Source organism: Podarcis liolepis, assembly GCF_965112155.1.
Source record: "Podarcis liolepis genome assembly, chromosome: 16".
NCBI classification, from domain to species: Eukaryota; Metazoa; Chordata; class Lepidosauria; order Squamata; family Lacertidae; genus Podarcis; species Podarcis liolepis.
Window position 1 is genome coordinate 1,485,651 of NC_139567.1, and position 13,738 is coordinate 1,499,388.

A 13,738-nucleotide genomic window follows, 5' to 3' on the forward strand; every position below is an offset into this window, starting at 1 on the left:
AATATTGTCAAAGGCTTTCTCTGCATCTATAAAAATCAAGACTGCTTTTGTGTTAATGTTCACCTGCAGCTTTTCTAAAATGTTTACTATATTCCTCGTATTGTCCAATAGATGTCTTCCAGGGAGAAAGCCAGCCTGGTCTTTATGTATCACCTCTGCCAAAACTTTTTTCAATCTTCTAGCCAAAATGTCTGCAAAGATTTTGTAATCCACATTAAGTAGGGATATGGGGTGATAGTTCTTAAGTTGTGTCTTTTCAGACTCAGTTTTCGGTATAAGTGTGATATAAGCTTCTTTCCACGTCTCCGGCGCCTTTTCCCCCTCCATAATTTCATTACAAACCTCCTTTAATGGTTCGATTAAATAGTCTTTCAAAGTTCTGTAGTACTTGGAGGTTAGTCCATCCGGCCCTGGAGATTTGCCCAGTTGCATATTCTGAATCGCGCCTTCCACCTCTTGTTCAGTTATTTTATAATTCAGTAATACTTTATTTTCCTGAGAAACTTTTTGTAATCCATTAATTTTCAAAAATTGATCAATTTTTGGCTCAGACTGCGGCCCTTGTGTGTAAAGTTGTTTAAAATATCTCTGGAAGCAACTTCTAATCTCCTGTGGGTTCTGTATATTCTTTCCATCCACTTCAAGATTGGTAACCGTGTTTAACTTTTGTCTCTTCTTCAGCTGCCATGCTAACAGCTTCCCACATTTATTGGCTGATTCGAAGGTATTTTGTCTCATCTGTTTAACTTTCCATTCAATGTCCTGATTTATCATTTTCATATATTGTACTTGATATAACTTAATTTCTCTCAATATCGCTTGTGATTTTGGTTTAGCTCTGAGTTTTTTCTTTCCTTCTCTTATTTTCTCCAAAATCTTCTCTTTTTTCTCATTTTGAGTTCTCCTTTTTATTGCATTTTGCTGGATCAAAAACCCTCTCATTACAGCTTTGCTTACATCCCAGATTGTTCTTTTTTCCACTGTAGTCTTCAAGTTTATCTCAAAATAGTCTTTTATAATTTTTTGGGCCTTCTTGATAATTTCTGGATCTCTAAACAAGGCGTCGTTCATCCTCCATCTGAAGGAACCAGTCAATGTTGGTTTCATTTCCATTTTCACAGGGTTATGGTCAGAGCAAGTTTTTGGGCAAATTTCCACTTTTTGAATCTTAGGAGCCATTCCTCTGGTTATCCAGATTTGGTCAATCCTTGTCCAAGTCTTTTGGGCTTCAGAAAAGAATGCCCCCTCTCTACCTAGGGGGTTCTTGGTTCTCCAGATGTCAATTAAATCCATATTGTCTGTCATTTCAAAAAAGGTTTTCGGTAGTCTTCCGTCTTTTGTCACCACTTGTTAAAGACATACCCATATTGAACTCCTACTGCCAGCGGACTACAGACTGCGTATGATCGTGATCGCAAGTCACTGTGTGCATTATCCCATAATCTTTGCTTTAACGTCTTTAGGGCGCCTTCATAACTCAGGTAGTACAGTTGGGGGAATGACAGATCAATAGAGATGGCTTTTTTAGCGATGGTTTTCTGCCATTTGCTGACAAATTCCTCATTGGTCAGGTGTTGGTACAAACCCTTCCCTAGATCAAACACTGAAATCCTGAGCCAATTTTTTAGGGCAGCCCACCACGCTTTAGTTGAAATTGGGCATTCACCAGCTTCTAACAGAAGAATGGAGTTGGGGACGCAGTTGGGTACCTGCAGCAGAGATGAAATTTTGCCTGAAAGTCATCTAGCTTTGGCAGGTCCCCATTATGCCAGACATTTGCTGCGTACAGGAGTTGGGAAATGGGCTTTGCGTTGAAAACCCTTAAGGCTGCTGGAACATATTTGCCGCCCTTTGTGAAAAAGAATCTGAGTATGGCTAGCTTTGTAATCTCTGCCTTTTGAAGGGAGGTTTGCCAGTGATGCTTCCAAGATCCTGTATGATGGAATGTGAGCCCTGGGTAACTGAAGTATTTTATCTGTTCAAGGTTATGGCCATCCAACACCCATTTAGACCGGGAGAAGTTTCTTTCGAAAACTAAAATTTTAGATTTTTCATAATTAATGGATAAACCATTTCCAGAACAGTAATCAGAAAATTTCCTCAGCAGATAATTCAAACCCGGTCTGGAACGTGAGATGATGGCCGCATCATCAGCATATAACAACAAGGGTGTCCTTCTCATTCCTATTTTTAGAATTTGTCCATCTGGGTCCATTAAGCTCTCTTCTAGGTCATTTAAGAATAGACAAAACAATGTGGGGGCCAAAATACAACCCTGTCTCACCCCCCTAGTCATCTCGATGCTGTTCGATAGCTGTCATCTTCCTCATCACTGTTTGCCAGACAGAGAACCAATGAGCAAGCAAGTGGCATCATCTACTGTCTGCACGCATCACTTTTTTTCTGGGCCAGAGGGAAAGGAGGGTGAACAAGTAGTGAGAGGGTTAGTGGTTTCTTTCACTCAACAGGACTTACATCGTGGTTAACTGAGATCTGCATCTTAATAGAAGCATTAGCAAAGCAGTTCAATGCACTCAAAACCCAGGCAGCCATTGAGACTTCCGGTTTGGTCAGCCATGGTTGGCTTGCTGTTGGTTACATCTCTGCCATTTCGCATGGGATATTTTGAGGATGAAATGTGAGTAATCATCCTTCCAGCCCCCCCCCCCCCGGGTGGGCAGCTTCACCCACAGATCGCCCAACACCTGCCCCCAATCTGGTAGGAATGAGGGGGCAGGGGGCGCTGGGTGGAAAACACCATGCGTCTCTTCAGCAACTCTCCAAAGTCGCCGCCATGAGTGAGCAAACTCCTGATGATAATTTAAGATGATAATTCGGACTTACCTAATTAACAGGCATGCTCTGAGTGAGTTATTAACTGTGTGGGAAAGACTTATGAACTTGCAATTAATTCTGATGGACTGTTAAGAGTGGAAGATGGGAATTGAGGCTCCTAGGTAAAGTACAGGCTTATCTGTTCTGGTTTGAGACAAAACGGAAGGGTTTGGACATATGCCTGAAACAATTGGCAGAAAGCCATATTTCCTCCATTTTGGGACGTGTTGTATTGGATAACAACTGGCATGAAGAAGCAAAAGTGAAAGACACAGAAGAAAATAAACACCCACACAGAAACATACTGTTTTGATATAACTCGCTTGCTGGACGAACTCAGAGGCTGTGAAAACGAACGAAGGATTAACGTCGGATTGATTTATGGGAACCACCTGGACTAATTAAGAAAGCAGCGCAAATGTGAGATGATGGCAATCCTCCGACCTCATAGTGTGGGAAGTCAAACAAAGATTTATGATTTGGCTTAATATTTGGACTGTTTGATTATTTTACAATTCGGAATGTCCTTAATGTGGCATTTATTGGATTGTTAAATTGGAAAACTTAATAAATATTATTTAAAATAATAATAATAAATAAAACCCAGGGGAGGAATAGGGAGGTCACTCAAGCTTATCTTTCTCTTGGGTCTTGCTTGCCAGTTCTGCCCTGAAGTCAATGAACGAAAGTTGGGTGAGGGATTCTCCCTGCACGAAATGGGAAAGAACTGTGCTCATGAACCTCTTTATTGTCTCCATCAAAGGGAACAGTTCAAACAGTACCAGTATGAGACCCGGGAGGCAGCAGAGGAGGCGATGGAAGCAGGGGCGGGGGCAGCCTCGAAGCCGCCGGGCCGCCACATCCCGCCTTGAGCGGGTGTGGCCAGATGGAGTCATTCCTTATGTGATCAGCGGAAATTTCAGTGGTAAGTTTTACACACTGTGAAACTGTGATTCTCCCCTAAAATGCAGAGATGAAGAAGAGCAAACTGCTAGGCCTACAGCATGATTCCGGTGTGACAGAGATATTGTGGAGAGATTGCCAGATTGCTCTGCACTGCATATTTTGTGAAGCCTACTATTCCGCCTGAAACAAAACATGAAAAATAGACTAACTGGCTTCTCTTACATTTCAGGAGAGAACCTCGTACTCTCAGGTTAATACTCATTTACTCCATCAGTCTTCCCTAACCTGGTACCGTCCAGATGTTTGGAACTATAACTCCTGTCAGTTCCGGCCAGCTGGGGGCACCACACTAGGAAAGGCTGTACTAGACTTAAGAGCTATGCCAGGCAGCTTGAGAAGAGCATTCTTGGTACAAAATGGATTATAACCTACAGAATGTGCTTTTGATTGATTAAGTAGTGTGGAATAAGGATGACTTGGGGATTATGTTGTGTGTGCACAAGAAAACACCTGAACTCAGCACTTATTAGCATGCAGTGTGTACATGCCACTACAAAGGAATATGCAAGGGAAATCCCCTATGTCTGAATTCTAGTAGAAATGCCACATACTTCAGTCTGTAGCTCCCATGTCAATCTGTATTCAGATATCTGATTATCTTAATGATTTAGGTAATTGAGATTGCATTAAAATAAATAATTGTCCCATACCTTAACTGAGTAATCAATTCTCAACAAACTGGATTGGTAAGAATGTGCCAGTGCAAGTCTCTGAGAACTGAACTGAGAACTCCATTCTTGCCAGAAACCCTACAATGTTATGTGTTGTAGGGAAAAGAATGCTGCTAGTAGGAGAGGCTTTGCAGAGCGTATGAATCCCATTTTCCCTCCTCCAGGAACTCAGTGTGCTGCATATTGAATGCAAAAGACCCCAGCAGGCCTTACTCCAGAAGTGGGGGTTCTTCAGTAATCAGCCTTTAAGGGCACCTCTGCGTGTTGCTCCCGCCTTTCTCAAAAAAATCTGCATGGGACAAATTGTGCTTCATTCTCCCTTAGAAGGCCTTGCAGCTGAGGCCTTTCCTGTTCCCCTTCCACTCATTGCCCAGCTCTTTGCATCTTGGAAATCACGGAACCCTCACCATCACTCCTCTCCAAGCTGAACCACTGAAAGGGAAAGCAGGTGATGTAGGTGAGGCCATTTGAGGCAGCTTGGGGCCACAACAGACGCTTACCTGTCTAGATCATTCTCAAACTTGGGTCTCCAGCTGTTGTTGGACTACAGATTCAGCTAGACCGGTAAAGAAAAAGTGATTTATATGCAATGTACGTTTGATATAAGATTGTGCCACGAGATGGTGACATGGAGTTCCCGTTCTCTACTTCTTTTCCTTATTTAAATTTACAACGCTTTAAACAGAAACACTTCTTTGATGTGTCTAGATCCAGCCCACAACTGCCATAATCCCTGGCCACTGGTCCTGCTAGCCAGGGATGCTGGGAGTTGTAATCTAACAACACCTGGAGTCCCAGGCTTGAGAAACAGTGATCTAGATTCTAGGTTCAAGTATGGACATCATGTTGAGCAGCTTCACAGCTCTGTTTTGCTCTGTTTTGGTTCCCTGTTAGTTGTAATCCAATTGCCTCATCTCCTTAGTGATCTGAACAAAAAGTACTTGGATGTTCTGTTGCTAAATTCCAGGCTATGAAGTAAGAAATTTATTGTCCAGTTTTAACCAGGGCTTGCTCTTATGCCTTGGAAGCTCAATTTTCAGTTTAAGTCAGGCCTGCAAGCTAGGGGGAGTGAAGATGGGTTTTCATCAACCACTTTCATACCTTCCAGTAGCACCTTAAAGACCAACTAAGTTAGTTCTTGGTATGAGCTTTCGTGTGTATGCACACTTCTTCAGATACACATGTGGAAGGAATTTTTTTATTTTGACTATGGCAGACCAACATGGCTACCTATCTGTAACTGACCCTTTCATACCAACAGAGTAGCTACCAAGCCAAGATGGATAAAAAGTGATTTAAAACAACAGTGACAGCAACAACATGCCAATCAATACCATTGGATCTAAAATTAATAAATCATATGTTTTGAAATTACAGCCATCTATGAATATTTAACACCAAATTCCACATGAACCTGCAGTGCACTGGGACAAGAGAAATCTCCCTTCCTGCTGTGCTCCACTACCAAGACGGACACCTCTCTGCACTGGGCCAAATTCAACTCATTTTTTTATTCACTCATCTTAGTCTCTCTCTTTAAAAAAAACCCCAGATACAGACAAATCTAAATTTCCATTAAACGTTAAAGCCTATACTTAGAATCTCTGAAAACTGGATTGTGATCATTTTTCTAGCTTCTAAGGTTAAGCATCATATGTGGCAACCAGCAGGGCAAACTGCAAAATTAGGGGTTCTCTGGCAAATAGGTCATATATTTTATATTTTTTCGTTAATTTGTTTTTATTAGTAGCTCTCTTCTGGACTCAGAAATTAGCAAACCATCACTGACACTCACATCCGGGTTATGTCATCTGCATCTCAACAGAAGCATCTGCCTACGCAGATGACTTTGTTTTCTGTTTTTATGTTTTGCAATGTGTACAGTTCTGAAATAATATTTATGGCTCTGCCAACAAACAGCATGGGCAGTTTTCTTTCCATCTTGTGGGGAACATGGCTAAGTCCCCTCTGAGACCTGCCCCCTCTAATCCTGAGTCTGGTGATGTGACCTTGCCCTTTCCTGTACAGATGCTAGAGAGCAGTCCTGAGTTCCACTCCCCTCTGGTTAAGACCTGCACTTCCTCCTACAGCACCATTGCAATTGTAATATGCTGTCTCATATACTCCACATGCTCATCTTGACAATTGTTCAATTGCTCACACAGCTCAGAGTGAGGACTATTCTGGGCTGCATCAATAGGAGTATAGCATCTAGATCAAGGGAAGTAATAGTGCCACTGTATTCTGCTCTGGTCAGACCTCACCTGGAGTACTGTGTCCAGTTCTGGGCACCACAGTTCAAGAAGGACACTGACAAACTGGAACGTGTCCAGAGGAGGGCAACCAAAATGGTCAAAGGCCTGGAAACGATGCCTTATGAGGAACGGCTAAGGGAGCTGGGCATGTTTAGCCTGGAGAAGAGGAGGTTAAGGGGTGATATGATAGCCATGTTCAAATATATAAAAGGATGTCACATAGAGGAGGGAGAAAGGTTGTTTTCTGCTGCTCCAGAGAAGCGGACACGGAGCAATGGATCCAAACTACAAGAAAGAAGATTCCACCTAAACATTAAGAAGAACTTCCTGACAGTAAGAGCTGTTTGACAGTGGAATTTGCTGCCAAGGAGTGTGGTGGAGTCTCCTACTTTGGAGGTCTTTAAGCAGAGGCTTGACAACCATGTGTCAGGAGTGCTCTGATGGTGTTTCCTGCTTGGCAGGGGGTTGGACTCGATGGCCCTTGTGGTCTCTTCCAACTCTATGATTCTATGATTCTATGACTATAGACATCTTCCCTCTCTAGTGAGCTTTGGGCCTCTCTCTGTTTCCTGTAGGCAGCCAACGAGCCGTCTTTCGGCAGGCCATGCGCCACTGGGAGAAGCACACCTGTGTCACCTTCTTGGAACGGAATGATGAAGACAGCTACATTGTGTTTACCTTTAGACCTTGTGGGTAAGCCAGAGACAGAACTTCTCAACATCTGAAGTCGCATGGATGCTGAAGTCCCCAGCAGCATGTCTTTCCCTTGGTCCAGTTCTTCCTTCTCCTGGGAAGGGAATGGGGGTGAGGAGAGGAGCATGATTTTACCTTCTAAAGACCCTTCTCCTTCTCACAGTGGAAAAAGCAAAGAAGTTTGTACTTGTGTTTCTTGCTGAGATGTTCTTGGCCTATTTGCAAGTGAATTTGGCACTCTCTTGTTCTCCTCACAGGTGCTGTTCCTATGTGGGGCGCAGAGGAGGAGGACCACAGGCCATCTCCATTGGGAAAAACTGTGACAAGTTTGGCATTGTGGTGCATGAGCTGGGCCATGTCATTGGTTTTTGGCATGAGCACACACGCCCAGACAGAGATGAGCACGTGTCCATTATCCGTGAAAACATCCAACCAGGTAAAAGTGCCCATTTTCTCCCTGTTCTTCTAGTCTTCATCCCAACAAAGCAAAGTAATGTAAAGCAAGCATGAGCAGTCCAGCAAAAGATGCTTGTCTGGTGGAACATGGGAGTTCTGTCCTTAGTCCCACTGTTCTTTCTTCAGCCATTCATGACTCACCTTGTCATCTGACCAGTGTTCTCCTTCTCTGCTGCTTTTTTGCCCCATATTGTCCACACACACACACACACACACACACACACACACACACTCTCACTGTATCTACCTATGCAGTGCTTACATATTCTCCTTCTGAGAGCACTGTGCCCAGCACGTTGGACAAACTTAGAAAATGGCAGAGCCTGGGACAGGCTGGCAAATTGATGTACCTCAAATTTCACTGCTGAAGTTGTGCAGAGTCAAAAACAGTGAAGCATATAGCTCAGTCAGCATCACTGAGCAGCCTAAGCCAATGCGCTGCTCTAATCGCTACCGCTGGATAGCAGTTCTGTGTGAGCAGGAGACCTGGGAGATGCTAGTACATGAGAGACAGATATTTGCTCCTTGCCCAGCTTAGCCTAGTCTGCTTTTCTCATGCTTCTACCTCCTGCTGTTTCCGCAGGGCAGGAGTATAACTTCTTGAAGATGGAGTATGAAGAGGTGGAGTCTTTGGGAGAGACGTACGATTTTGACAGCATAATGCACTATGCCAGGAACACCTTCTCCAAGTGAGAGTCCAAGATGCTATTACTTCTTACATTCATTCAGCCCATATGCATTGACACGCAGGCACACCTGGCTCTTCTTTCAGGTGAAGGCCACACCCTGGGGGAAAGGTTTCCTGGTTTCATTCGCAAGCCTCAGAATGAGCCCAAGAGGCTGAGAGGGATTTTAAAGACCCAGTGTGGTGTAGTGGTTCAGAGCGGTGGACTCGCAATCTGGTGAACCGGGTTCGCTTCCCCGCTCCTCCACATGCAGCTGCTGGGTGACCTTGGGCCAGTCACACTTCTCTGAAGTCTCTCAGCCTCACTCACCTCACAGAGTGTTTGTTGTGGGGGAGGAAGGAAAGGAGATTGTGAGCCGCTTTGAGACTCCCGAAGGGGAGTGATAAAGCGGGATATCAAATCCAAACTCCTCCTCTTCTTCTTCTTCTTCTTCTTCTTCTTCTTCTTCTTCTTCTTCTTCGTCAACCCCTTTCATCAAGAGTAGGAAATCCATATCTGAACCATTCTCAGGAGTGACTCCAGCTGTTTGGGGGCCTAAAGTTTAGCCCTTGCTCTGATTGCTGCTATCTGCCCCCCTGGCTACTTTTCCCTCCAATTGATGTCCCCAAGAACAGCCATTTGCCAGCTCTAGTGTGGATTCGCCATGTCTTGCCCATTCAGATTTTGCAGGGGCTCCACATGATCCGTGTGTAATCTTCCCAGGTTTTCCTAGTGCTGCTTACTTGCTTTTTCTTACCATAGAAAGTTTGCCTCTTTTGAGATGGATGAAAGAGGACCACATTCTCCACAGGTGTAGCTGCCCCTAGTAGAACTCTGCTGCTGCTGCTGCTGCTGCTGTTGGTGTTTTTTTTTAAAGGAGGTGTTTTTTTTAATGGCCAGTGATGTATTTGGCAGGTGAACCTCTCACAGCTCAACACACATTCACCATAAACTTTTTGGGCGGACACCATTTTATAATCTCATTATTATTATTTAAATCAATTTCTACATTATCACTAAAACTCCTTAAGTGAAAGAGGGTTATGGTGCTGTAACATATAATGCTATTTTTTTTTAAAAAAATGAGGAGACTCCTTCCTGGTCACCACCTCCTGAAATCCCCCCCCCCAAAAAAAAACTGCTCAGGTGACCAGCATCTTCCTGCTCCCCCCACCAGCAGCTGTGTGGTGTCCACTGGTGTGAAGAGGGACTAGCAGGAGACTCATACCAAAGAAGTACAGGGTTCCCAGTAGTGTGGGAGGTCAGTTGTGATTCTGCTTCTAGCTTGCAGCGGAAGAACAATGACGATTAGTGCTAGAAGCCGCGTGTCCGGAAGCAGCTACAGTTGGCTTGCTTATGAGCCTGGTTGCAATGAGGTTTCAGCTTGTGTTCATGTAACTTGCAAAAAAGAAACATGCTGGTGCGCATTGCAGCATGTGAAGGTATGGGGTGAGGTGGTCCTCCCACAAGATTTCGCTCTATCAGTTTCTTTTGACAACGAAAGCTTTTGAGATTGGTTCAGGTAATAAACAAAAAATAAGCCCTTGACTAAGGCATTTTTGGCTGAAAGCCAATTTTTGTGGTGAGGAAAGCGACCGAAAAATGCACCAGAAAGTCACCCTTGCTTGACCTGGCATTGTCTAACCTCCCCATAAGCTTGGTGCAAGCAGATCGGTTCAGTAAACAGATTGTCTGGAAGCAACCTGGGTTGAACTGTGAGGGGGCCAAGAGTGGGGGGCCTGGCCTCTTTGAAAGCCCCCCACAGGAAGAGAGCTCTAGCTCCAGCCTCCGTCCGCGAGTCTTGCCTAGACCACTTTAGACTGCAGGTGGAAGCTCCTGTGACTGAATGCATTTCCATACCCCCTGCAAGAAAAATCCCACCCCAGGTATTAAGGAGAAAGACTCTAGACTAGCCTTCTCCTTGACAAGCTTGTTTTCTGTGTGCAGGGGGGAAATAGTACGTATTGAGGTGAAACCCTACCCGCAGCCAAAAGCAGAGGTGCAGGCAAAGGGAAGGCTTGCTACCTCACTGAGAAGTGGGCCTCTTTCTGACTCCAGTTAAAATTGGGAACTGACATCATTAGATTTAGATTATATATATGTTGGGGATATGTACACTATTGTTGTTTAGCTCTCTGAAAGGCATTCCTTCCTCTGTTGCAAAAACTGGGGTACGCATTCATCCTTTAGTATTTGGTGACAATCAGAAGCAGGGTTGCCAACTCGATGGGGCTGAGGCCTCTACAGCCCCCCCCCCCCGTCTGCTGGGATGGGACTCAGCCCCTCCCCATCTTGAGGGGACAGGTTGTCACCCGGGCCCGTAGCGTTTCCCCGGGCCGGGCAGTCTGGCAGGTGAATGTTGCATTGGGAGGAGGCCTGGCTGGTCTCTCCTGATGTGACAGCCATCAAGCACACAACACATCAGCCCTGTCTGTGCCTGTCATCAGAAGTATGACGATTCACTCGTGGCAAGGCTACCCCTCCCCTTCTATTATTTGAGAAGAGGATTTTATGCTTCTGATGAAGAATTGATCCTTTGGCCCTATAAAGTTTATAGCATGGCCCATGGTTGTTGTAGTCCTACACAACATCTGGAGGACCACAGGTTTCCCACCCCTGCTTTAAAACATCAGGAATGGCCTCTAGCTTTTATTATTTTATTTTATTTATTTTATTTTATTTTTTAAATCATAGGATTAGTGAATTACCATTTTCTCCGAGAGCAGGGTATGGCGCCACAGACAAGATTGTGTCTCTCTCTGCCCGCCCCCCCCCCCATCTGCACACTCTGCACATGGTTGCTGGTTTACAAGGAGAATGACCAGGATTGGAGATAGTGGTGGCCAGAGGGGAGGAAAGTGTTAATTGGGAGAAGCGGGAAAAGGAAGCAGGCTGACAGGAGAGGAAGAGGTGCTGGTGAGGGTGACACAGGCTGCAGCGTAGTGTTGTCTATGATGGGGATTACTCAGAAGGAAGTCCATATGACAAGATTGTTACCATATTTTTCGCCCTATAGGACGCACTTTTTCCCCTCCAAAAATGAAGGGGAAATGTGTGTGCGTCCTATGGGGCAAATGCAGGCTTTCGCTGAAGCCTGGAGAGCGAGAGCGGTCGGTGCGCACCGACCCCTCTCGCTCTCCAGGCTTCGCGGACCTCTCCGCAAGCAGCAGGAGTGCTCCCGCTGCTTGGGGAGAGTTGCCGGCATCCCGAAGCCTGCGCGCGCTGAAATCAGCGTGTCCAGGCTTCGCGGACCTCTCCGCAAGCAGCGGGAGCCAGCGCTGGGCTCCCACGGCTTGCAGAGAGCTGCCTGTTTGGGGGCTGGGGTCGGGGGAAGCTCGGGCTGCCCCAGCCCCGCGCCTGGGGGGGGGGAATAATTTTTTCCCCTTTATTTCCCCCCCAAAAAACTAGGTGTGCCTTATGGGACGGTGCGTCCTATAGGGCGAAAAATACGGTAATCTCATCCTCTCTGTGTGTGTCTCTCTCGCACACTGCAGATGTCAGAAAACCACTTTCATTCACCCTTTGTCTCTTTTCTTTGAGGCCACAGGAAGGGGAGTCCATGCCCAAGCTGCCAGGCATGCATGGAACCCTGATGTTCTGTTCTCTCCTAGTCTGGCTTCTGAATAGCACCACAGTAGGTCTTTCTAAGTCCAGGCGCAAGCAGACACAGAAAAAACTGCTGAATGGGCTTCTGCATGTGCCCAGGCGAGAGCTGGAGAGCTTGGGAGAGAAAGAAACAGCTGCCTCATTCATGTGGCAGGGAATGCACTGGTGCCAGAGGGCAGGTGGAGGGACTGGGGGACAAGCAGCAGGGGAGGGGGGATGCTGTCAGAGGTAATGAAGAGGAAAAACTGTTGACTCAGCCACTCTGCTCTGACGCACTTTCAAACGGGGATATTCCACCGCGGATCCCAGAGGAACCCCTGCTTTGCATCCCGCATACCGTCTGGTGCCAGAGGGTCATCCTGGAGCAGCTACTGAACAAGTTCATGCTTTGCCGTATAGGAAGGCTCGTCACATGATGGTCCCAAGGCCAACACCAACACCCCCTCAAAGAAACAGCCCTGGCAGGCGCCTAGTGAGGCCTGGCAGCAGGGAGGCAGCATCCAGATTTCTCTAAGAATCAGGAGCAGAGTCAAATGTTTGCCTTAGGAAAGGCAGAAGGTGGCAATCTGTGCACAAGTGAAATGCCTGCAGCTCCCTCTGCCCCCTCTCAGGCTTGGACCACTTCTGCCTGTTTTTCTGTGCGTTGATGTACACATGGCTGTGCTTTTGCACAAGTAAATGCCAGTTGTGTTTTTGCACAAGTAAAATTGTGGGAAGTAGCCCTGTAAAAGAGAGGACATTTCCCTCTCAGGACCCCAGGCTGAAAGCTGTGCAGAATATCAGCTGTCTGACATTAGCCTCCTGTCAGTTTGTGAATTGGGGGTAGGAAGGGTTAGTACAGGTCAGACAGCTTGATTGGCATGAACTTGGGGAATTGTATCAGGCATTGGCAGCAATGATCCTTTCTCCTCCAGGTTAGCTTGAAACCATCCTCAGTAAGGAAATACAGTGGTACCTCGGTTTTTTAACATCTCCGTTGATTAACATTTCAGTTTTGGAACACCGTAAACCTGGAAGTAAATGCTTTGGGTTTCGAACAGGAAATGCGGCTTCCACTGAGTGCAAGATCCTGAGGCCTAGCTGTCGGCTATTGAGTTTTCAGTTTTTGAACATTTCAGAACTCAAACGGTCTTCCGGAACAGATTACTTTCGAAAACCGAGTTACCTCTGTACTGCAAACTGAACATTTCAGTGGCCAGGGATGCTAGGAGTTGTAGTCAAACCACTTCTGCAAAGCCTCCAGGCTGGCTGCCCCTGTTCCAGGCAGAGCTTGAGGGCCTTGCTTGCCTCCCTTCTCCTCTCATTTCTTATCCTTTTGCCCATGCCAGTCCAAAGGTGAGACATTTGCCTGGGGACTCTAAATAATTCCACAGTTGAAAATATTATTGCAGGATTAGAGCTGGCAAGACCCAGGTTCAAATCTCAACTTAGCCATGAAGCCTACTGAGGTGGTCTCAGTTCACCTCTCTCAGCCTATTCTACCTCACAGGATTGTTGTGAAGATTATAAAGTCCACTGACCACTACTCCTTCCTTCTGATTCATGTGGGTACAAATAATGCTGCCATCACAGCCTTCAACGTATAACAAGG

At 45.8% G+C, this 13,738-nt stretch overlaps 1 protein-coding gene across 3 annotated transcripts in view; it reads left to right on the plus strand.

Annotated features, from left to right (window-relative positions):
• The window catches only part of BMP1 (bone morphogenetic protein 1), a 151,833-nt gene that overhangs the window by 79,661 nt on the left and 58,434 nt on the right, over window positions 1-13,738 (plus strand). For all 3 annotated transcript variants that reach the window (XR_014520206.1, XM_083480377.1, XM_083480378.1), the window contains exons 3-6: window positions 3,599-3,760; window positions 7,303-7,420; window positions 7,678-7,856; window positions 8,460-8,565. Coding sequence is in view for 2 of the 3 variants with exons in the window: in XM_083480377.1 (XP_083336503.1) it covers window positions 3,599-3,760; window positions 7,303-7,420; window positions 7,678-7,856; window positions 8,460-8,565 (565 nt within the window). In the remaining variant the exon portion in view is untranslated. The remainder of the gene's footprint in view (window positions 1-3,598; window positions 3,761-7,302; window positions 7,421-7,677; window positions 7,857-8,459; window positions 8,566-13,738) is intronic.